Source organism: Diospyros lotus, chromosome 15 (genome assembly GCF_014633365.1).
Source record: "Diospyros lotus cultivar Yz01 chromosome 15, ASM1463336v1, whole genome shotgun sequence".
Taxonomy (NCBI): Eukaryota; Viridiplantae; Streptophyta; class Magnoliopsida; order Ericales; family Ebenaceae; genus Diospyros; species Diospyros lotus.
In genome coordinates, this window is record NC_068352.1 from 32,001,488 (window position 1) to 32,024,509 (window position 23,022).

A 23,022-nucleotide genomic window follows, 5' to 3' on the forward strand; every position below is an offset into this window, starting at 1 on the left:
ATGCATAGGATGTTCCCTCAAACAAATCACGTAGAAATTAACACCCTGCTATATTGTTCTAGCCATAATAGATTGCCACAAGACTTATCTTTTTTCAGAGGACTCTCTAGGCCATTAAGCCCTCTGAGAGGGATTTTTTTTTAAGCCCATTCGAGCTTAACTCGAGACAGCTATTCTCATGCCCAAGTGACACATGTCCCTCTTGGACATTTATGGTAAAAACGAGTATAAATATCCCTTTTCCTCACTTTGAGGGGGACCTCTTTTTTTGGCATATTCGTATTAGTCACATTTATTGCATGATCTACTTACCTAACTATCTGGAGGAGCAATTGCTCTTTCTCCTAGGCAACTACTTCATTTCCATACTGGCTAAAGTATTGGAAGGTATACGTGGGAGAAAAATTCTTGCATGCCTTCTAACCTTATTTTGTGTGTGCAATTCTCCCATATACTAAGAGGTTCTCATGGACAACTCATTTCCTTTCTCCCGGACAACGGAGCCACCCACAACTCGTTTTCATGAGTGGATATCTACCAATTCTTTTTTTTTTTGCTTTGTTGTGATTCAAGAACTCTTGCATTACAAATTTTAATTATTATATTTTAAATACAAAATTAAAAATAAAATTAATTGTCATCGTCCTATTCTAATATATGCACTAACAGCTAGTGGGTCGTATTATAGTGCATTAGCATGCACAGCATAAGAGGGCTGTGTCACTGTCAGGTGGCACAAGCAGCCCACAGCCTGGGGGCTTTAATTTTTCACTTATGGCGGAATATATAAATAAATGTATATTTAAATTTTTAATAAAAAAATTATTCGTTTATTTGAAGTTGTTTATGTATGTAGAAAATATGGTAAGTTACATTTTAGTGAAAGTTATTTGTGCGAGAAGTTATTCAAAGTTGAGAAGTTATTTATATTCTAATGAGGATGCTATATATTTGTGTGAAAATTTTTAGAAAATCTTTCGTTTTTCAGGCAAAACACGTGAAAGGCACTGAAAAAACACATGAAAGGCATTTTAGACATTAAACAAATTCTACAAAGCTTCACTAGGTTTTAACACCGAAAAGTGGATGCAAACAAAACTTGGATTAAAATTGACATAACTGGAAACGAACAAGTAGCTGCTAAAACATAAAAGAGATTGATGCATCAAGCACTTCACCACGCGGGTGATGACATTGATGCAAAATACAGAAAAGTGAGGGTAAATGCTATTAACCGACAAAATAAGTCTTGTGAAGATTTGGAGCATTCCGTGAGATGGTAAAAAACATACACAAAAGTCCACAAGAAAATGCAGACTAACTAAAGCAGAGCTTGGTGGGGCTTTGAAGCTGAAAAACGGAACAGCAGCTTTGACGGAAAGATCCCACAATCCCTTCTTTCTATACCAACGTGTTCAATGCAGAAACAATAAAACTAGAAGATGCACTGTAACAGTTTTTAAGTCATAGATAAACCAGAAGCATAGGGAAGGAGGACTATCAACCATGCAATGGAAAATGGAATTTCAATCCAATGTCAATTAGCGTAAGCTTACATAGAAAATGAAAAATATGCTTCTTTCATATGCAACAAGCCACCTTGAGCTTGACTTGAGACAGGAAACAGAAAATATATACGTCAGAAAATTGTATCTAATACATCTCAAGTGATCAAGCACGTCCAGTTATTGCAACAAAAAGTTTCGGTTCTGATTTATACGGTGAAGAACAAATTAATTTAATTTGGATTTGATGTTCCAACCTACTGAACGTCAAATTATAGTCTAGGTGAACAAAACGTTGTGCAAGGAATCTAAAAGATCAAATTAAAATAATCGTACCATTCTCTGCCAGATTCACTGAATTATGTAGGTAAAAAGACGAATAAATCAAAATTCTTACAGATCAATTGTCAGCAATGACGTCTTTTCAACAAGAAACACAACAATTGGTTGCAGATCTGTTAACCTTCTTCACTGCATGAAAACAATGAGGCATTATAAACTCATCAAAATGAGCTACAACTCAATGACACTCGCATGCATTATTCAGATGCTATCAGCTAATAATTATGAAAAGATTTTAAAAACAATTCCATATACATGTGACGAAGTTGTCAACTCAATAACACAATCCACTAAGACGGATATTAAAGTCCCTAATTCACAATTCAGACACTAGAAGATATTAAGTACAAAAGATTCTAGTTACAATTCTATTCTATGGCCGTACGTGCAACTACTTTGTCAACTCAACAAATTCGATTAAAATTGAACCTACAGAGACGAATTTGAATGTTATTCAAATTCATTACTCAGGTATTAGACGGAAACATATCAAACGCTACGCGCATGTTCATATATAACATATCCACATAATCAAACAGCAAATTTTTCATACAGCCAGTGCTATATTTGCCTTGGGAAATGATCAATCCCGTCAATAACTTATTTAGATTCATTAAAAGCTGTAATCGATTCAAAAACTTCTTCATCAACAATATGAGAGTTGCGAGGAGACGCGCAGAGAGAGAGAGAGAGATGACCTCTAGGTTGCTGAATTATTCGGCGACGACTGGATTCCACGATTGCATAGGCTGCATTTGGAGAGAGAGAGAATTAGAAAATACAAAAGAAAGGTGAGAAATGGAGAGATGAATTGGCAGACATTTTTCCGCTCGTATCGCCTTTTATGTAATGCAGTGCATAGGTAGACGCTATGTTGCTTTTAGGTTATTGCCGCCCAATCATGTGGAGGGAATTTGTTCCTTCTCTGAGTCTTTTCTTTCTTTCAAATTTTAAAAAAAAAATAAAAAAAAAACCAAAGCTGTTGCCCCGTGATCCTAAGAATATTTTTAGTTTTTAATTGTATTGTACGAAACGAAAATGAAAATAAAAAATAAGTACGATACAAAATATAAATAAAAAAATGATATTTTTTAAAAAGTAAAAAATGAAAAGGTAAAAATAAAAAAATATATGGCTCTTTTCTAAATATATTTTTTAATATAAAAAATTATTATTTAATCTAAAAATAAACATAAATTCTATAATACATTTAAACAAATCATTTCTAACTTGGTTACTTCTTCATGGACTGAAATGTGTTTTTTGATATTTTTTAATATTACGAAATAATTTTAAAATATTTTCAAAATTTTAGAAACAGTTTGAAAACATTTTTTTAAAGTTTTGATATAGGAAACGTTTTAAAAATGCCAAATCAGAAATCTCGAGACGTTTTCGTTCACCATGAGATCTGGATAGAATTAGATAATTTTTCAGATATGCAAATATACAATCACTGAAATTATTTTATTTTGTATACAAATATGTAATTAATATATAAAAGTGGAACATTTAATATGTGGTCATGTTAAAAGAAACGTTAATTATAAAAAAAAAACTCACCTTTTATTGTATTTTGAATTATATATTAATTTTTTTATTTTTCAATTATTAGAACTAAACTTTTAATTTGTTTTACATTTGTCGTGCCGTCTATCTTCTATTAATTGTTGATTTGTTGTTTGCACTCAAATGACTTGAATTTAAAAATATAATAATTTTAAATGTTATGTATATTCACGTAGTAAAATGAACTAAATTATAAGTTGATATCACTAAAATGTCTAATTCAGTTCATCGTGTTCAAACAAATAGGAGATTTGGAGGGAAATGCATCATTTAACCAATTTATCCTTTTTTAAAGCCCTTTCATTAAATTAAAATAATACATCAATAATTAATTAATGACTTATTTTAAAAGACAAATCAATAATGATACATATCTTATACAAGTTGAAAGTCTAGTTTTAGTATTGAAAAAATTAAAATTGAAAACATGAAAAAAAATTGAATCTTTCTAATAATTAATTTTAAAAATAAAAATAAATTCTAAATTACTCGTAATAAAAAGTGAGTATTTTTTTATAATTAAACCCCTAATTTGGAGAATATTAAAATAAGTAATTGTACAAATATCATACAACTATTATTTCCTTAAAAAATAAATTAGTACAAAAATACATATGGAATCACTTAATAGGATTGGCAATAGGACGGGTAAGGGTACCTCATTTTTTATATCCCAAATTGCAATATCTCTCTCCATACTCAATGGGATATGGGTTTTTATCATATTCCTTGTTCTAGCAAGGCACGGAGTAGGGTCGATATATTTTGAATTCATTCCCTCGTAAGATTTAGTAGAGGCAATTCAAGGTGATCGAACTTATTCTCCCCATAAAATTTGGAAGGGTAAGGTACCTTGAACAATAGATATATATATATAGATAAATATATATAATATATGATTTTTTTTCATTTTTATATATTTTTATGTTTAATAAAATAGATAATGTATTTATATATAAATATATAGTAAACATATATATATAAATATAGGCACGGGAAGATGGATTAAGGCGCAACAAGATGAGGATGTTAAATATTATGCCCGTCTCAACTCTAATTGAAAGTTAATCGGGAATTTTCAAATATGACTAATTATAATAAAACGACATTTGATCTCGTCTTAGTTTAAATAGGGTGAGATAGGTCTCACAAATTTGAGATATTTTGACACTAAAGATAATTGTACCAATCAAAATCTTTCTCATATAAGACTAGTCCAAACATCAAAATTTTATTATTAGGAGTAATAAATATTATTTATAAAAATTAATATGGTAAGAAAAGGCATGGTTAGGGAATAAAAATCATTTTTTCGAAGTAAATTATTTTATAAATTTATTCTTTAATTTTTAGAAAAATTAAAACAACCCGAAAGCTTACAAAACAAGCAATACCACGATGGGAATTCATCACTAAACTAAAGGTAATCGATCGCTAATATTAAATTATAATTGAGAATTTTATCTATTGAATTCTATAAGTTGAATAAAGAAAGTGAAAAAAAAAAGAAAAATATGTCACTATGACAATGGCTTACGTCCAAAAGGGATAACAAATCTTCATCAAAAAAGGAAAGGGGGAACAAAAATAAGTGAGGGAGAAAATTCGAGACATTTTATGTATTTTTAATTTTTTTAAAAATAATAAATAAATAAAAGACAAGAAAAAAATTGAATTTAATAAAATAAAATAAAAAGAGGTTGATTCTATTTTTAATATATTGAATATAAAGGTGCACTTTCCAGAAAGAGTAAGTGGACGAGAGTTTTCCAATATAATAATTATTATAATAATAATAATAAGTGGACGGGAGTTTTCCAATATTATTATATTATTATTATAATAGCAACGAGAAAAAATAATAATAATATCGTAAAAGTAAGATTTTGTTCCGCTGGTTTTAGCCAACATGATTGCACCTTTGTGACCGTCTCGGTGTGCGATAAATTTTTTTTCAAGACTCCTCTTTATTTTTAAAAATTATATTAAATAAATTAAATCACAAAAAATAATTTCAAAGTGAGTCACCGATAAAATAATTTAATTTTTAAATTTATTGAGATTTAATCATTAGATTATTTTAATTTCTGAATACATAAAATTACAAAAATAAGACGATTCCAATTATTGATTCAGATCCTTAGAATCTACCTTAAACAGTAACCAAGCCAACCATGCTCTTCCAGAAAGATCAAAAGATCATCACAGCCTGCAAAAGCCTTTATTCACAGCTTGCTTTTCCTTGAGTGACGTACCAAATTCACTGAAGAAAGGAGGGAGGTTTTCAACTTTATTCACAGCTTGCAAAAGCCTATGGATTCCATTCCCACTTCTTCCTTTTTTTTCTTTTATTTTTTTCTAAATAAAGATTATTATTATTACACAATTTATATAAACATTAGATTATGAGTTATTTCATTTCATAATTTATTAATTTGCTTAAAAATTGTTTAATTAACAAGTTCATTCACATAATTACATAATTAATTAATTTGTTTATAGAGTATTTGTTAAGGTATCTTATTTTTTTAAACTAAACCCGACTCGAAAAAAGTCTTTTTCGATGTTAATTGAGAGTTTTGATTTTAATTTTTTTTATTAATTAATAATAAATATATCGTAGGTTGAATTTGACCTTAATGAATGTTACACAAGCGTGAGTTAGAAAAACTTATTTTAAAAAAAGTAATTTATAATTTATAAAAGTGTTATTAATGTTTTAAAAAATATTACTATTTATGTGGATATCAAATTAAATATATATGTAATTACCTTTTTTTATTTGTGGGCCCCATCAAATGGAATCTGAACTTCATGTGTCACCAGGAGACTGGTGGCTTGTTCGGAGGGTTAGAATTTGGGAATAATAAAATTATTTTAAAATTAATTAAAATTATATATTTGGGAAAAGTTTTTTGACAAAAGTGTCAAAGGCTGCAAAACAATCCCTTAGAGTTCATAGCCTGAATGGAGGGCATGGGCATAGAACCACTAGACATTGTGGAATAATACACAAAGCTGATCCATAATCAATTGCAGTGTTGAAAGAGAAAACAGAGTCATCCCCATTCATCAAATATTCAATATAATAATGTAACAATGTGACAAGGGCGTATCTAGAAACTAGGGATTATTAAGTTATTTTGTCTCTAATATAATAATAAATTTATTAATTAAAAGTATCATTATCAAATCCCTTGAAAGATATAAGAAAGAGAATAATCAAAAAACATAAAAAAATCCCTGATCAACTATCTTAATATTTAAATTAGAAATTGTATCAAAACTAATATCAGAGTATTATATTTTTTAGAATAAGAGTCACATATTTATAGAAGAGTATAAATTTTTTTTAAATTTGTTAAAATTAAATTTTTTTTAGATAATATTTATCCTGATATTTCGAAACATACATGAATTAGGATGTTTATGAATAACGTTTATTTTGATACTTTGAAATCTATTAGAATTATAATCTTTATAAATAATATTTATCATTTTCGTAAAACACTCAAAGAGATTTTCGGATGTCGAAGTTATCTTGTTTGCATTTTATTTAAGACCCTCTTCATAATTAGGGAAAAGTTACACAGTTTTAGTCTAAAAAATTATTTTGGGTTTTAGGTTTTTTTGGATATTTTAATGGAATTTTACTTATGACACATCAAGTTATATTGGCCACGTATTTTAATTGTCAAATAATAAGAAAGTAATTATTGTCCAGCTTAGATTTAGATTTAATCTAGAAATTACCCAGATCATATATGATAAATCTATCTAAATTTAAATTTGAATTAGTGATTTTATTATTTAATAACAGTTAGACTCTAAAATTCTGAAGAAAATCTCAATAATCTCAACAAATCCCCTAAACATCTTTAAATATCTTATAACAATTCAATTCAAGAATCTATGAGAAAATCTCTAGAATTCCAACAAATATTAAGAATAATTTTAAATATTTAATAAGTCAGACTTAAGAATCTTGAAAAAAATATAAAAAAACCAATCTTATAAATAACTCTAAATATCTTATCTTCTTTAATTTATAAAAAATAAAACCCTTACATGTAAATCATTTAACTACGAACTTATTATCTTTTTAAGAATTATTATAAACTTAAACGTTAAAGGCTATGCCGACAAATAAGCTCTATCTATTTTTTATAAGTATAGAGTTACGACGATTAATATTTTATTTTATCATTATAACATTAGGACTAGACTTAAAGTTTAAGGTTTAGAATTCTTAAACCCTAAATTCGGGACACACAAAATTAATAAGATAGCTTTGTCTCACTTTTTGAGTTCACATATCACACATAAAAATTATTAAGAAAGACACACAAAATTAATAAGATAGCTTTGTCTCACTTTTTGCGTTCATGACCAATGCATGCTTGGTGAGAGATTTTCTTTTCTATCAAATCATGTTTACTAGACGAGTTAGGTGAAGCTAAAATGCATAACAGTTCGAGAAAATAAATTACATTTTAAAATTTTAATTAACCAAAGTATGTTATCAATTATTGCACCCACATTATATTATATGTTTTTAAATTATTATAACGTTATGGTAACGTAATAACGCGATATTTGTATTTTTATTATTATGACTAGGTTGACGACAATGCCCCCGGCGGCACGGCGTGGTGGTCCTGCTGGACGCGTCGATGATGCAGCAGCTAGGCCTGCCCCTGAGCCTGGCAAAATTAATTAATGGAAAATATTATTTAGATAATTAATTATAATATTTTTAATAACATTTATGTATTAATGTTGACAAGAGAATACTTAAAATGTGTCAACGTTCGGAGTTGGTCGATCGTGATTCGTTAGCTCGCAATGAGAGAATGTATACCAATGTAAAGAGAAGAAACAAACAAAACAAATAATAAATCGCATGAAGAAAAATGTTACGTTGTTCGACCAGAATGATACCTAGTCCACGATTGTTCTTTACTTATTTTGGTAGAGTAACAGTATATTATTATTTTTATTTATTTTTTACAATAATTTTTTACTTCTATTTATAGTGTGGGGTGTTTACAATTTTCATAAAATCCAAAATGAGATGATAGTCTTATGGAGACAATATGTCCTTATCAGCTCTATAAAATCTGGAATAGATTTCGCATTATCAGGAATTTGGTTTATCTCAGATAAAACAGGTGGACATCGCCTTCGATTATTCCGCGATCTTCTTATTATGCTAGTAGAACGTTTTGGCCAGCGAGCTGAAAGTATCACCAAGAGCTTGCTTGATGGTTTCGTGATTTGAGCTCGAGTTTCGACGATGTGTGACCTTACTCTAACGTCCTCAGCCTTGGACTCGTTAAATTTCGGGAGATTGGGTCGGCCTATTGGGTCGAGTCCAACTTATAAAAAATAGTTCAAAAAATACCCATAACAAATGATAAAATTACTAAATTATTCTTAAAAATAATAAATCTTGAGTTGTCATGTGCGTTCTTATCCTTAATTAATTTAACTCTTCATTTTAAAAAGATAAATCAACTGATTTAACTCTTGAATTTTAATTTTAAATGATTTAAAATAGATTTAAAAGATTCGTTATTATCTTATAGGCGCACGAAGAACCATCCATCAGCTCATAATTGTGGAGTTCAAGAATCTCATAGATAATACCATCCATCCCATCTCACAATGTCTATATAAGACTGACTCCAATAATTTTCTCCATCTTACTTCTTATTTATTATAAATAATTTGTCCTCCATTCTAATTTTACTTTAAAAATTTGATTTGGTTCAATAACACTCATTATTATTCTCTTAATTTTAATTATTTATTAATAAACTTCAATTCTATTTATTTCAACATACACAAATTAATAATTAAATATACAAAATAATCAAATACACAAAATCAATAATCAAATACACGTATATACAAAATCAATAAATAAATACACAATATCACTCATTCAATACAAAAATAAATACAAAAAAAATCTCAAAATCCTAAATAGACTTATATACTCCTCGTCGTCGCTAAAGAAGACATTGTGGTCGCTGCCCCTGCCGGATCTAGTGTTTACAACTTGTCCGCAACTCATCTTCTCTGATCAATTCAGCCTTTGCACATTTGGTCAGCCTCTTCCCATGTTGATAGTCGTTGTAGGATGAGAGATGTGATGTTATTCTTAGAGAAATCGATCGCCACAGTTGGCGATGCTTTTCAGCTTTGCCATAAATTTGGTGAACGGATCTGGTGATGGCAAGGACTATTGGAACATGATTTTGGGATTAGTTCCCTAAATTTTGGTGATCGTGATTCGTTCAACAAGTTATTGAAGTCAGCCTTAGGAGCAAGGTATTCATGGACAAATCCATCTTATTTATCTCGTTCACTATACACTTATTCATATTCCATGCTAATTGGAACTTGGAGTGATCCAACCTTCCTTCTTGTGGCAGATGTCAATCTTGATGTAGACTTTAGTAATAAAATTAATCGTCATTAATATAACATATATAAGTTTAAATCTTGTTAATATAATTAATTTATATAAGTATATTATATACTTATATTGATTAGACATGTGATATAATTCACTAATACAATCTGTTAAGTTAGGTGTCACTCTTCTAAGTATTTAAGTAATATTTTAAAAGTAAAATGCGTGTCAAAAAACTATTTTTTTATATATTTAAATGTTTTAAATGTCAAAATTTCTATCGGAGGTCGGTGATTTGGAACGGTGGCTTGCCAATATGCTTTGATTGCCGGCCACGGCAGCGATCAGAATTTAAACCCGAGGGCGATGTGCCTGATAAATGTTTCGCAGAGAAAGATAATGGCGAGGAGACGATTGCTGTTGCTGTTAAAGCCTTGGGACGCGTTCACTTCGCTGCAGCAACACGGCGATGGCATATCGCGCACCGTAAACACCAAGGTAATCAAGATATTTCGCGATCGCTTCCAACATAATTGTGAATGCCAAAATAGTTCATCATGCGTTGGCTGTTCCTATTGTTGCCTTTTTGTCTGTTATTACGTCTCGGTCGTGGATTTGTTTTTGTTTTTGTTTTTATTTTTTTGGCTTTTACTTGATGTGCGGACTACCTGTTTGATAAAATGTCGTACTCAATCCAAGCCGTCAGCTCCCAGTGTATGTGTCAGTGTTTAACTTAATTATTGAAAGTAAGATCGTTTTCTTCTGACTTAACGTAGTAATAGACACAATAGGCTTTGCGTCTTTCATGGTAGGATAAAAGTTATAAGGGCCACCTTGAACCACTGGCTTTCATGGTATGATACAATTTATAAGGCTGTTATAGAAGATAAAACCCAAAATAAAAATGATTGACAAGCTACAATTCAAGTAGCCAACCCCACATGGTGGAGGTTTAGGATTCATGTAGCTGACCGTACTGGTGGGATTAAGGCTTGCAATTGTTGTTGTTGTGAAGTTTTTAGTATGATTTTTTTTTTTTTTTTATGAATGATAAATGAAAATACACACTACAAATTGGGTATGGGGCTCTCCGCTCTATAAGGGTCGTATTCCTACACAATCTTACCCTTGTTGTACAAAGAGACTGTTTTCACAATTTGAAGCCATGCCTTTTTAGTTACAAAGAAATAACTTTATCATCAACCACAAGGCTTGCCCTTGAAGAAATTGATACTATTAGGATAAAATTAAATATGAAATGATCTAATAGATTTAACAAAGCGTGGACTTCACAAGCTAATTTAGCTCAAGAAATGATTGTGAATCATTTGTTTGTCATGTAAATCAAGGGAACATGTGTTCTTCTCTTTCCCCTTTATTTTAATCCGCCTAGGGCCATTGATTTTACACTTTAATGTGAATAAAAGGCTTACGTTTTTTTCATGCTAGAAACAAGGGTAAATTATATCTTTTCCTAATTTATTCAATCACTCTAGCTGGCTCAGTAAGCTTGCTTATGTACAAGTTCTTAAAAACATGTATCATGGAAGTGGAACAAAAAAATTTTGTTAGAACATGTGGAGGAGATGTTGAGATTTTTTTTTTTTTTTTTCAATTACAATGTGATTACATCAAAGATTTGTGTTAAGCCCTTATTTCTTTACCTTACTAATGGATTAACTTGCTAAATGCATCCAATCAAAGGTGAGTAGATTGAAAACCAAATAAATGAATGCAAATATGGATGATGTTATGCTATGACTTGACAATCAAGCCATTTCAAGAAAATATTAGTTTAGATATCTTGGATCAATGAGATGAATAGATTAATAAGGATGTTACTCACAAAATTAAGGCATGACGGTTAAAATTAAAAATTGCATTTGGTGTTTATGTGATAGAAAATTTTTATTAAAGGTAATAGGAAAAGTTGGTAGGATGGTTGTAAGACCAACTTTATTGTACAACATGAAATGGTGGGTAGTAAAGCACTAATACGTGTAATTATCAAAAAGAAAAGCATTAATATGTGCAAAATATGGATATTACAATAAATGTGCAGCCATATAAAAAAGAATAAAATTGGTAAGGAAGTTATTCGTAATAAGTTTTAACTACAAAATGTCTCCTATTGAAAATAAGATGTAGAGACATGATTAACAAATTTAAGATGGTTTCTTCATGCAAGAAGACCTATAGAGACTCCTATGAGGAGAAAAAAATTAAATGGAAGAAGTATTTTTTTAAAAGAGGTAGAACGGGAACACCCCCCCCCCCCCCACCCCCCCCCCCCCCCCCCCAAAAAAAAAAAAAAAAAAAAGGAGGAAAGAAAGAAATTTAATATGCAAGCAACTCTTAGGTATAATTTGTCATAAGGGTCTTATAGAAGACATGGCCATAGAAATAGATGATTGGAAAACTAGAATTTTTGTAGTCAACCCACCTAAGGTTTGATATATCGTTGTTGCAAGCTGGCTTGGTAAACCGGCTTCTTAGACAGAACCTATTCTCAGCCTGGCCCAGGTTAGGTGCAGTTTGTCCTGTTATAAAAGTAGTATCAGGTGCAACCCCTTTTGTGATATATGGATCAGTCAGATATGTGGCATATATCTATGCTCAGAAGAAAACTGTTGGTGTTCGTATCTGCTCTTTGCTAATCCAAGCTCAATCTTTGAGTATGAAAACTGCTAATTTGTGCAAATATTTCCAGGTAATAGGCCCTTAAAGGCTATATTTGGTACTTTGACTGAAGAAAAAGGAACATAGAAGGAAAATTATGTGAGAAGAAAATAATGGAATTTGAGTGATATTTAATATTTTTTATTTGGTTGGATTATAAAATTAGGAGAAAATGGTAGATGTATTTAAAAGAATGAATCTATTTGTATGTTAGTAGTTTTATTTCCACTCTCTTCAATTGTCCTAGGCTCCTAGCAAACATAGTAATACTGCCACAGTGCCACCCTAACATTAATTGGACCAGTGGGTGCCACTAGTGACAGGTTTAAATGCATTGGGTAACTACGCATTATCTACAAGTGACTTTTAGAGTAATACTTAATTCTCCATCCCATTTTTCAAGACAATCTGAACCCTGCAACATATGAAGTTCTGCTTAAAATTATTGAGATTTGGTGCTTATTCCAATTCTGCAAAATAGCAGCTGTGATTTTCGGCCCAACCCTTCTTGCAGAAAACAGATGCAAATTGACTTTCTGCTGCTATAAGCTTCATGTCCTCCCCTGCAATTAAGGAAATTTGAATGCTTATTTTTAAATTAACTAATAATTTTCTTCAGACAGTTCATGTCAACTGCCAAATTCTAATTTCTTGTCACTTTTTCGGCCCCCCTTCCCACCCTTCTTTTTGGTGTTTTTTGTCCCCAGATTGTTCTTTCTTGAAATCTGATTCTCTTCTAATTGAAGACCTATATTGGTTGAAGAACTCATATGACGTATATTCAACTCCTTTAAAATTTAAATTTGTCAAGTTTCAAGTTCAAGATTGTTAATTTGGTGAAAAGGCTTCAAGTTCTGGAACACCTCAGGAAAGAGGCAATATGTGAATTTTGAGGCTCTTTTGACTTATGTGTTTTGATGTTTTGACTTTCTGTGAATTTGTATCTTTGATTTCCTCAATCTTGGGATGGAACACAAGTAATATAAGACTTGTCTCCACTTTCTTTGTTGACAAATCTTGAAACGTAGTTTTGTACTTTTGCCTTAAACTAGAAAATTTCACACGTCTTGGCTACCTTCTGAAATCCTAAAATTTCAATGAACCTGGTTTTTCATTCTCTTAACATGGTTATTGTTGAAAGCATTTCAGGTATTGAGTTTTATGGAGAAGAGGTATCAGGTTCACAAAGATGCCGTGAACTTTTGTCAAGATATTTTGCAGAAAAAGAATGTTGAGTGGCAAGCTATTTTGTGCAGCAATCTATCACAGCCAATCCATGATGTCGACCTGGTTGTTACAGTGGGAGGTGATGGCACACTTTTGCAAGCAAGCCGTTTCATGGATGACTCAGTTCCAGTTCTAGGAGTGAACTCAGACCCGACTCAAACTGAGGAAGTTAGCTTGCCTCCTTGACCAATTTGTGAATTGGCAGCTTTTGTTTCAAAATTTTTGTTATCGTATTCATCTGTACATCTTGCAATTTTGACGTGGCTATTCTGATTGTATAAACTTTGGCGTAGGTGGAAGAATTTAGCAACGATTTTGATGCTAGAAGAAGCACCGGCTATCTTTGTGCTGCAACTGTGAGGAATTTTAAGCAAGTATGACTATCTCCTTAGATTCACAATCACAAAGAATGTTCAAGTTTTGTTGTTCTTTGAAATTGTTGCTCCCAAATCTAATGGTTCCCATGACCATCTCCTTGGATTCATAATCACAAAGAATGTTCAAGTTTTGTTATTCTTTGAAATTGTTGCACCCAAATCTAATAGTTCCTACATTTTGCCGCTTTCTTTCTTGAGGGAATTGAAATGGGTTACATGCTTAAGCCTGTTTTTCAACACCATCTTTTTTCTTCCCCACTTGAATGAGATCTTACGAGGCAAATGTGTAATATAAATAGTGTTCTATGGTGTACCATTATGAGGCAATTTGAGGAATCCTTCTTGGCACCTCACTTCCATTACCAAGCATAGGTTCTTCAATTAGCAGAGATGCAAGCTTATCATTGAATTTAAGTATTGGTTTCAGATTCTGGACAACATCCTTGAGGGTCACATCATCCCTTCTAAATTATCGAGGATGTCAATTTATGTGAACTCAGAGCTGCTCTCGGTAAATGCTCTTAATGATGCTTTAATTGCTCATCCATGTCCAGCAGCAGTTACTTGGTTCTCGTTCAGGTAGGGATTCGATTCATCTAGAGCTTTAGCAACACTTTGCGTTCATGGATGTGATGCTTTCGTTTTGGACATGTTAAATGGGCAAGCTTTTATTTTTTGCACTTCTAGTATCATTTTTTTTTTTTTTGTGTGGCCACTCAAATTTGTCGTTATTATAATTACATCTCTTGATTTGTATTTTCGAATTAATTTAATTTTTGTACTTTGATTTTTTTTTATGTGACAACTCAAACTTTTTATTGTTTTGATTGTACTCATAATTTGTATTTTTAAGTTAATTTAATTCCTATACTTTGACGTAAACAAAATGTGACGTATACAAATATATGGGTTAAATTAACTTGAAAATGTATATCTAGTGGTGTAATCGAAATAATGAAAAATTTAGATTGTCACATAAAAAGTATAAAAAGTTAAATTGAATCAAAAATCAATTTGGGGGATATAATCAAAATAATACAAAATTTAGGTGATCACACAAAAAAAAAAAATAAAAAAATTACAGAAGTAAAAATATGAAGCTGGCGATGTTAAATCAGTTTTTGCCTTGGGATGAATCATTGCTCATTTTGTTGGCAGAATTAGGAAAGATGGCCAGCCATGTTCCCCTATGGTGAACTGTAAATCGAGTGGTCTTAGAGTCTCAACAGCGGCTGGATCAACCGCTGCAATGCTGTCAGCCGGTGGATTTGCAATGCCTATTGTGTCCAAGGATCTCCAATATATGGTTCGGGAGCCCATGCTGCCACGAGCAGCAACTGCAAGCCTGTTGCACGGGATCGTTAGATGTGACGAGTCCATGTCCATTGGATGGTTCTCTGAAGAGGGGATGATATACATTGATGGTTCTCAAGTTGTGTATTCTGTCCGGCATGGGGATACCATTGAACTCTCTTCCAATGCCCCAGTTCTGAACATTTTCTTGCCCAACCACCTGTTACTGAAGGCATCCATGTGAAATATTTAACCAAGCTCATAGATATGGCATAGTAAAATGATGGTGATGTGAATATTATTTGAAAGTAAATTATAAATGTTAATAAAACTTGCATATCTATGGGGGGATACCCTCAATGTTTCTTCCTTGCAGCTTGAATGTGGGTTGGCTTTGGTCCTCCATGGTTATATGCAGATTGTAGTGGCATTGGTAGCAATGTATTTCGCCATGCAGCTAGGAGCGGTAGAGCCAAGGAAAACAATAGGGAAGAAGGAAAAGAAAGAGAATACTGATTCAGCCTTTGAACAAAAGGAGGACGACCATGAGAGGAGAACTAATTTTTCTATTTAGGACATGTCCAAAGAGCCCCTGTGACAACTGAAGAGAAGCCAAAAACCAAACCAAAAAAAAAAAAGAGGGAAAAAAGAATTACACATCTATGAATGTGCCATGGTCATGAACTATAAGATATAGTTGCTTCCACTCTCACTCTCACGTACACAAGAATTTATCAGCTTCAATAGTAATACTCCTATCTAATGTGGTTTACGTATCAGGTGGTTGCTTCAGGATTACCATACACTTTGCCAGTCATGGAAATGGAGAGCCAAGGACACTGGTCGGTCTATCGCTGCACAGAACTGTTTTGTTCAGTATAACCATCAGAATGTGTAGTGTCTACAACCTGAAAACCAGAAAGTTCATATCATGACTCCGGTGGTGAACAGTAATGTAATAAATTGGTGACTTACGTGAACATTTGGGGGGGGCGGCTACGAGAAAGCTGAGGTCGCTTTATTGGAGAAAGAATCAGGTTCCTCAACGTCATCGAGGGATTACTCACTCCAGTTCCAAAAACAGGACGGGGAGGAGCAGCTCTTCTCATACCAGCATCTACTGGAACTGCAGACTGTTTCACAGGTGAGCCACCGGAGATGTCATAGGGACCAGAGTTAGAACTGTTTTGTCTGGTTGAAGGCCATACATCCTCTCTAGGTCCTGGAGTTTCAGGAGTGAAAACCGACCAATCTGCAACCAATAAGTCAACTAGCATTTTCATGGAAAAATGAAATGATCATTGATATTAGAGGCAGCATTTAACAACACTGAAGGACCAAAATAGGTGAGCTATCAGCATTTAGATGGGACTCCAGATATCATAGGAAATTCCTTCAACTATCCAATACTATTACTAGAACATGTTTACCTTTTCTAGTAGGATCTCTGTTATCCATCATGTTAGGCGGACCCGAGAAGAAATCAGACTCATCCCTTGAGTAGAAATTGGTTGCTGGTTGGATGGCAGATCTCTTCATTGATTCATACTCGCTTCTCAACTCGTCGTACATTTCATCAAGTTTTCTCTTCTGCCTGATATTAGTTGGCAGTTGCTCGTGTAAATGCTCATGCTCTCAAGTATAATCTCAAAAATGGAAAAGATCAAGCCGAAAAAGTTTTGCAATGATGCCTGAGACTCACCTAGATTTCTCAGAGAACTTTTCTTGGAGCTCTTGCTTATCCTTGGACAAGTTTTCAATCTCTTGTTGCAGCATCTGGCACCTCTTGGCCATTTTCTGATATGCAGTATGAACCTGCTCTAATTTTTCTGTGAACTTTTCTTGCATTGTCTCGCATTTCTGCCTGCACTGAGATACTATTCTGTTCATTTTGAATTGCATTTCCAGTTCCTTTTGCCCAATATAGAACATTACGCTTCTGTATGCGCTCTTCATCACTGGATATGTTCAAGGAAAGATGCATGGGCCTAAAGTGTCTCGTAATGGAATTGTAGAAAAAAAGTTTAGAGACCACTACTTTCCATTGGCAATTCCACAATAACCACCACCATGCTAGTGCCTGTAGGCCCTCCCCTTTTATCCCATATACCACTCAATAACATATGAACTCCAAATTATAGCTGTTAAGAGGAATTTTAGACATACAGATAAATATGCCTAGGAACTGAATATACAGCTGTTTGAAACACTAGAGGATACATATCTGTGGAGATATCCCAGCCATGGCCATCTGCAAAAAATATTGTCAAATGTCAAAGAATACACAAAAACTTATGACGACCTATACTCAAAGTAGCAGAATAGCAAAGGTGTAGACATAGAACTTAATTAGAAGATCCTTGCTTACGTTTATCCATTCATCGTTTGGGTTGATATCTACAGGTTTCATAAGACTGACAATTGCAAGCAATACTTGGTCAGAAGGTAATCAAATTACAAAAAATGCTATAGTTAATTTAAATAAACTTGCATAAAGATTTCTGGTTCCAAATCTATCTCGTGCCAGAGCTCAAAGATTTAATATCAGCATATCGTATATTTTTAATAAAAGCCTGCACAGACTCATGGCCAAAGGCCTGCACAGACTCATGGCCAAAGGGTAATGAAATTTAGAATTCAAATTCAATTCCAGAATTATCTGCAGGCTGCATCAGTACTTCCCCTTGATTTCAGGTTATTGTAGCTGTCTGATCCTTTTAAAATTTAAAAGCAAAAGAGCATGCTAAAAGTTCCAAACCTTGCAGTCAGAAAGCACTAACCTTTTCGAGAGCACTTGATCACAGATAGGGCAAGCTCCATCATTACTGAGGATCTTACTGGCATCTTCTGTGCCTTTCATGCAGTTAAGGAAACCCTGTCCTACTCCACCATTTCCATTAATTCTATCTAGAAGACATGCATAAAATAGTATGAAACCAAATAGATCTTATGCATCTAGATACACAAGAGGTGGCCACAAGTGGTGGAAATGGCCCGTCCTTCCAATTCTCGCCAACAAGCGTTGCATCTCATTTCAGCCTGCAAAAATTCTGTTTACTTTGGCTCCCTAGGTGGGCACCTGTAACATCATATATCACAACTCAGTGTCTAGTACAGTTCTCCCCGAAAGTGATAATAAGATGCTTTGATGCTTGGGTTTTGGTACATATACCTTATGATATAGAACAACCACCAAGGACCTATATGATGAGCAAGTTTACATAGACAAATACTTAAATCATAAAGTGCGACTCTATCTACAAGATGGCTTCTATCAACTTGAAAATTGGCAGTTCAAGCACATGCAAATGTGGCATAAGATGCATGATTTAACACTTGTAAGCCAATTTGGAATTAGGCAGCAGATTGGACTCACATAGGCTCTTTGCATAGATTACAGGTTCACCCTTTGGGAACAAATATACTTGACAAATTTTTCTTAATAAAAGAAGTAATTAGTTAAAATTCAACTGTATAGTTAATCAACAAATCTAACTAAAAATGCAAAATTTTTATGCCGACAAAGGCGGAGTGTGGACCTAAAGATGTATGTTAACTACCACAAGAAAAAGGAGAAGATGGGGACATTTTCATCTGAGTGTTCCCATATGAAAAGAGAAGGGAAACTGCTTACAATTGGGGTTCTAAAAGTGGATAATTTCATAATTTTGACTGGAAAGTGGGAACGAATAATAGCCCAGCCTCACAGGAGAAATAGAGTACCTTAAGTAACTCTATAAATGATCATACTCAGTAGTAGTAGTAGGCAGACAGTTCAAAGACCGAACTCTGCTTGATTGTTGAGAAGCTGAGGGAAGAAAGGAGCAAAAGACTAAAAACTGGAAGTGCTCTTCAATCCTGTCTTATATCATTCTATTTTCCACTCAAATCATAAACTCAGCCAATCCAACTCACAACATTTCATTTTGTTATATGTCCAATTAGAATCCATAATTTTCAGACAACTAATTTAGTTCCTTCCACTTCAATTTCATATCATAGCAAGGAAACAAATCATTAGAACTTCATATGCTCCCAATGAGAACAGCACCTGAAAATCATCCCCCCACATGTTGCAAAACTTCAGCTTCCAGCCTTCTCTACAATCCTGTTAGCCGAAATCTGAAAATTCAAACACAAACTGAAATGTCATCCAACTAATCCTCTTAAAATGGATAAAAGCAAGGAAAAGAAGCAGCAATATATTCTCCAAAGTCCTCAGAAATACATCTTCCTGCACATTTGACATTGTAAATACAGCAGGAGAGTACTGACCATTTTTATTTGGCCAAAGATCAATTCTTATGCCCATCTCTTTCATGTCTTTTTGGGCTTTGAGATTATCTTTTGTTTTCCCACTTTCATTGAGCACGTTGTATGAGCCATTATCACACACATTTTTTTTATGCGCATCACATCAAGGTTATAGCGCAACAAGTTGTACTCCCAATAGGGAAGTTGAAAAAATATAATTTTCTTTCTTCACTGTTGAGTCTCACTTTCTTCAAAATATTGAGATTACCATTTTGTGCTTTTTTCAACCCCAACTCCTTATTCTTTCAATTTTTTTTTTTTGGTTCCCTATTTTAAGCCAATAATAGGCCTTTCCCAAGTCTTTAAACCATTACTTCTCTTTAAAATCCTTTGGGCTATTCGAGCTAATCTTGTGTTATCTAAAATTTTCCGAAGACCTTTGCCCCCAAGGTCCAGGGACTATCAACCCATGTCTTGATCACATAGGGTAGGGCTTTGAACCTAACGACAATACCATTTTAAAAAGGTAAAGTTGGGGGCACTTCTTAGGGCTTGAGACTTTTGTTAAAAATATAAGTCTCTTTGAGCAAATGCCTTTTTGATTGAGGTGTTGCATCAAATATTTGAGGCATACATTTCTACGGCCTAAATAATTGGGTTTACATCTAGTGCAGCACCTGCAGTTTAATAGTTCATTGGTGTTTCATATTTAATATAGTTGGTTGATGCTTTAATTAGAAACCTTACAGTAAGAGAAAAAGAATTATAACACCACAATAACATGATTTCAGTGCTTTTGAGAGAAATAATTATTTAAATTCTGAAAAATTGATTAGAGATAATGATTATAGATTTTGATTCTTCCTCTTCCAGTACAGCTTCTGCTGTTTTGAGGTTTTACTGAATTTGAACTTAGGTTTCTGAAATGCTTTTAGTGGCTTGTTTTTCTGTTTGTGTACTTTGTTCACAAAGATTTTTTTCCAGAAGACAAGCTCAACAGTAGTTGATTCCAATTGCTATAATGGTAATAGGCGGCTGAGTTAATTAATTATTGGATTAGGTAACCAGAGTTGCATAATAAACTTATGAAGGAAAATGTTGCTTTGTAACTTAGCTATTTTGCGAATTTAGTTTGTGAATCATATCCGTTTATGATTGTATTTGTGAAATAGTAATTATACAACGATTAATAAAACAACAATATACAATGACGGGACAAAATCTAATGAAGGACCTAAAGACTTACTAATATAGACACAAACTATCATCAAAAACAAGTTAGAATGAGTCCAATAAGTTTTCCAAATCCCAATCTGACTTTCCATGGGCCATGGCAATCTACAATAACAATCACTATCTTTAATCTCACTATGTAAAGTTAGTTATTAAATGAATTTTAAATCTGTATTTAATTATGTCTCTAGTTAAATCATCTTGCATCATGTTCAAGGATTTTACATCAAATTTTTTTGGTCTTTAAAAGTAGTCTCCTCGGCTAAATTTATAAGTAACAAGTAGCCTAAAAGCTCAGTTTGCAAACTTAATGATCAGGCTTCTACCCTTTTCTTTTGTCTTTACGACACAAAGATCATATAACCCACCTTCTGTGTAAGTCCAACATGATATGATACCTTGCATATGAGCCTGAATGGACAAGTTTTCAGATCTTGCCTAGATTCCAGCAAGCTTGATAAGAAAATCAAATTCAATGATTGCCTTGCATACTTGTAAGGTAAAGGCCCAATCACAAGCAATAATTCTTATAATCTCTATTGCAGTAGCAAGAGGTCAGAGCAAATTATCCATATTAAGATTGTTTTAGTATGTTCAATGTTCACTTCAGATTTTTGTAAATTTGGTTTATCAGAAAGCTATTTATTTTATGACAGAGCAATAAATGATTCTCACGACACAATTTCATCCTCAATCCACAAATATAGAATAAGAACTTTTTTTCAGTTATTGTTCAATGTTTGTATATTTTGTGTAGAAACATTTGTTTCCAGAAATCAGAGTTGCAAACACAGCACAAGAGAATCTTTCTCTTGAGCGTATCTTCAGCTTTTTTTTTTTGTAGACCTAACTTCAAAAATTAGGTAAAACACTATATATATATATATATATATATATATAGACACAAATTAACTTACCTCCAGCAGCGGTGGCGGAGCAGTGCGGCAGCGGCGGTTGCGGAGCAGTGCTGCAGCGGCTGTGGCGGAACGGTGCTGTAGCGGCGGAGCGGAGCAATGCGCTGGCCCGCTGCGACAAGATAGCGGTGGCCGGCGAGGATAGCGGTGGCCGACGACGGAAGGATCGATCGCTCTCTCTGTAGCCAAAAGGGGTTGGGGATGAAGCGAGGGAAGAGCCGGGGCTTTGCACGGAGTTGCGCGCGCGCGCATATATATAATTTTATATTTGTATTTGAACAAATTTTTTATTAAAAAAATTAAGTTTATTAATTTTGATATTAGTTATGAATTAATTTCTTAATTTAAGTTTGTTAAAGTATAGTAATTCTTGAATTTTTTTTATCAAAATTAGTTTTTATTACTTTTAATAGTAATTTTAATTTCATTTTTGAATTATAACTTTTATAAAAAATAATAATATTTTTATTAGTACTTTTAAATTCATTTTGAAATATAATTTAAAACATATAAATTTTCATATTTATGATCGTTGTTGTCTAAATAAGATAATAAATTTATTTATATGAGAGAGTGTGTCGATTAAAATCTATGACTAATTTGTGATGAGTAAATGATTAACAAGGAACACGTGACATACGAGGAATAAATTAGTAAAAGGTGCAAGTGATCTTTTACGTAAATTCTTTGATGTTTAAATTAATATTCGAATGAGTGTGTAGAAAACATAAGATAAATAGAGTTATAGTCCAAATAGGGTTATAAAGATACCGTTGTTAAAAAAAGAATCTCTTATTTATAAGTAAGAAAAAACTCACATGTTAATAGAAAACTACAATTCTTGGCAAACATTTCAACATCTCTTATAGATTTGTAAGCAATGATATGAGAGGTTGTGTAAGTCTCATGAATAGTAGTGGCCAGTTTCTGATATGGTCTCTTACAGGCTTCGAGATAGACTATTGGGTAAGGTCACTTAATTGTCTCTTAGTTTCAGTATAGGTGTCAAAAGGGCCGGCCCGGCCCGGCCCGGTCAGGCCCGAGTCGGCCCACGGGCTTTTTAAACGAGCCGGGCCGGGCCTTTTACTAAAAGGGCCGGGCCGGGCCCGAGCCCTTTTATCATTGATAGGGCCCGGCCCGGCCCACGGCCCCCCTACAAAGGGGCTGGGCCGGGCCGGGCCCTTAGCCCACGGGCCTAACGGGCCGGG

General features: G+C 33.1%; 3 protein-coding genes across 16 annotated transcripts in view; 1 reads left to right on the plus strand and 2 right to left on the minus strand.

Moving 5' to 3' along the window:
- Positions 1-2,699, minus strand: part of LOC127791349 (alpha,alpha-trehalose-phosphate synthase [UDP-forming] 1) — a 30,716-nt gene extending 28,017 nt beyond the window's left edge. For all 5 annotated transcript variants that reach the window (XM_052321159.1, XM_052321154.1, XM_052321157.1 and 2 more), the window contains exons 1-2: positions 2,546-2,699; positions 1,903-1,976 (exon numbers count right to left, since the gene is read on the minus strand). The gene's annotated coding sequence lies outside the window, so the exon portion shown is untranslated. The remainder of the gene's footprint in view (positions 1-1,902; positions 1,977-2,545) is intronic.
- Positions 2,700-10,044: 7,345 nt separating this feature from the next.
- Positions 10,045-16,331, plus strand: LOC127792593 (NADH kinase). 5 transcript variants are annotated; one of them, XM_052323140.1, is made up of 6 exons: positions 10,193-10,335; positions 13,666-13,688; positions 13,773-13,911; positions 14,037-14,117; positions 14,536-14,699; positions 15,279-15,788. In XM_052323140.1, the coding sequence occupies exons 1-6, from the start codon at positions 10,204-10,206 to the stop codon at positions 15,655-15,657; spliced, it is 918 nt and encodes a 305-aa protein (XP_052179100.1). In that variant the 5' UTR covers positions 10,193-10,203; the 3' UTR covers positions 15,658-15,788. The 5 variants fall into 5 exon arrangements, with proteins under 5 accessions (XP_052179101.1, XP_052179097.1, XP_052179100.1 ...); XM_052323141.1 differs by lacking the exon at positions 15,279-15,788 and adding an exon at positions 16,194-16,331 and having other exon boundaries at positions 10,045-10,335; positions 13,658-13,911; XM_052323137.1 differs by having other exon boundaries at positions 10,045-10,335; positions 13,658-13,911; positions 14,548-14,699.
- LOC127792594 (E3 ubiquitin-protein ligase CCNB1IP1 homolog) lies at positions 15,118-22,038 on the minus strand. 6 transcript variants are annotated; one of them, XM_052323146.1, is made up of 10 exons: positions 21,818-22,038; positions 19,465-19,535; positions 18,377-18,492; positions 18,194-18,266; positions 17,782-17,827; positions 17,634-17,664; positions 17,116-17,371; positions 16,844-17,007; positions 16,389-16,635; positions 15,118-16,321 (listed from the first exon to the last, which is right to left on the minus strand). In XM_052323146.1, exons 3-10 carry the CDS (start codon positions 18,444-18,446, stop codon positions 16,315-16,317), a joined length of 894 nt encoding a protein of 297 aa, XP_052179106.1. In that variant the 5' UTR covers positions 18,447-18,492; positions 19,465-19,535; positions 21,818-22,038; the 3' UTR covers positions 15,118-16,314. The 6 variants fall into 6 exon arrangements, with proteins under 6 accessions (XP_052179106.1, XP_052179102.1, XP_052179107.1 ...); XM_052323142.1 differs by having other exon boundaries at positions 16,389-16,665; positions 21,818-22,037; XM_052323147.1 differs by having other exon boundaries at positions 15,118-16,635.
- Between the last annotated feature and the right edge of the window lie 984 nt (positions 22,039-23,022).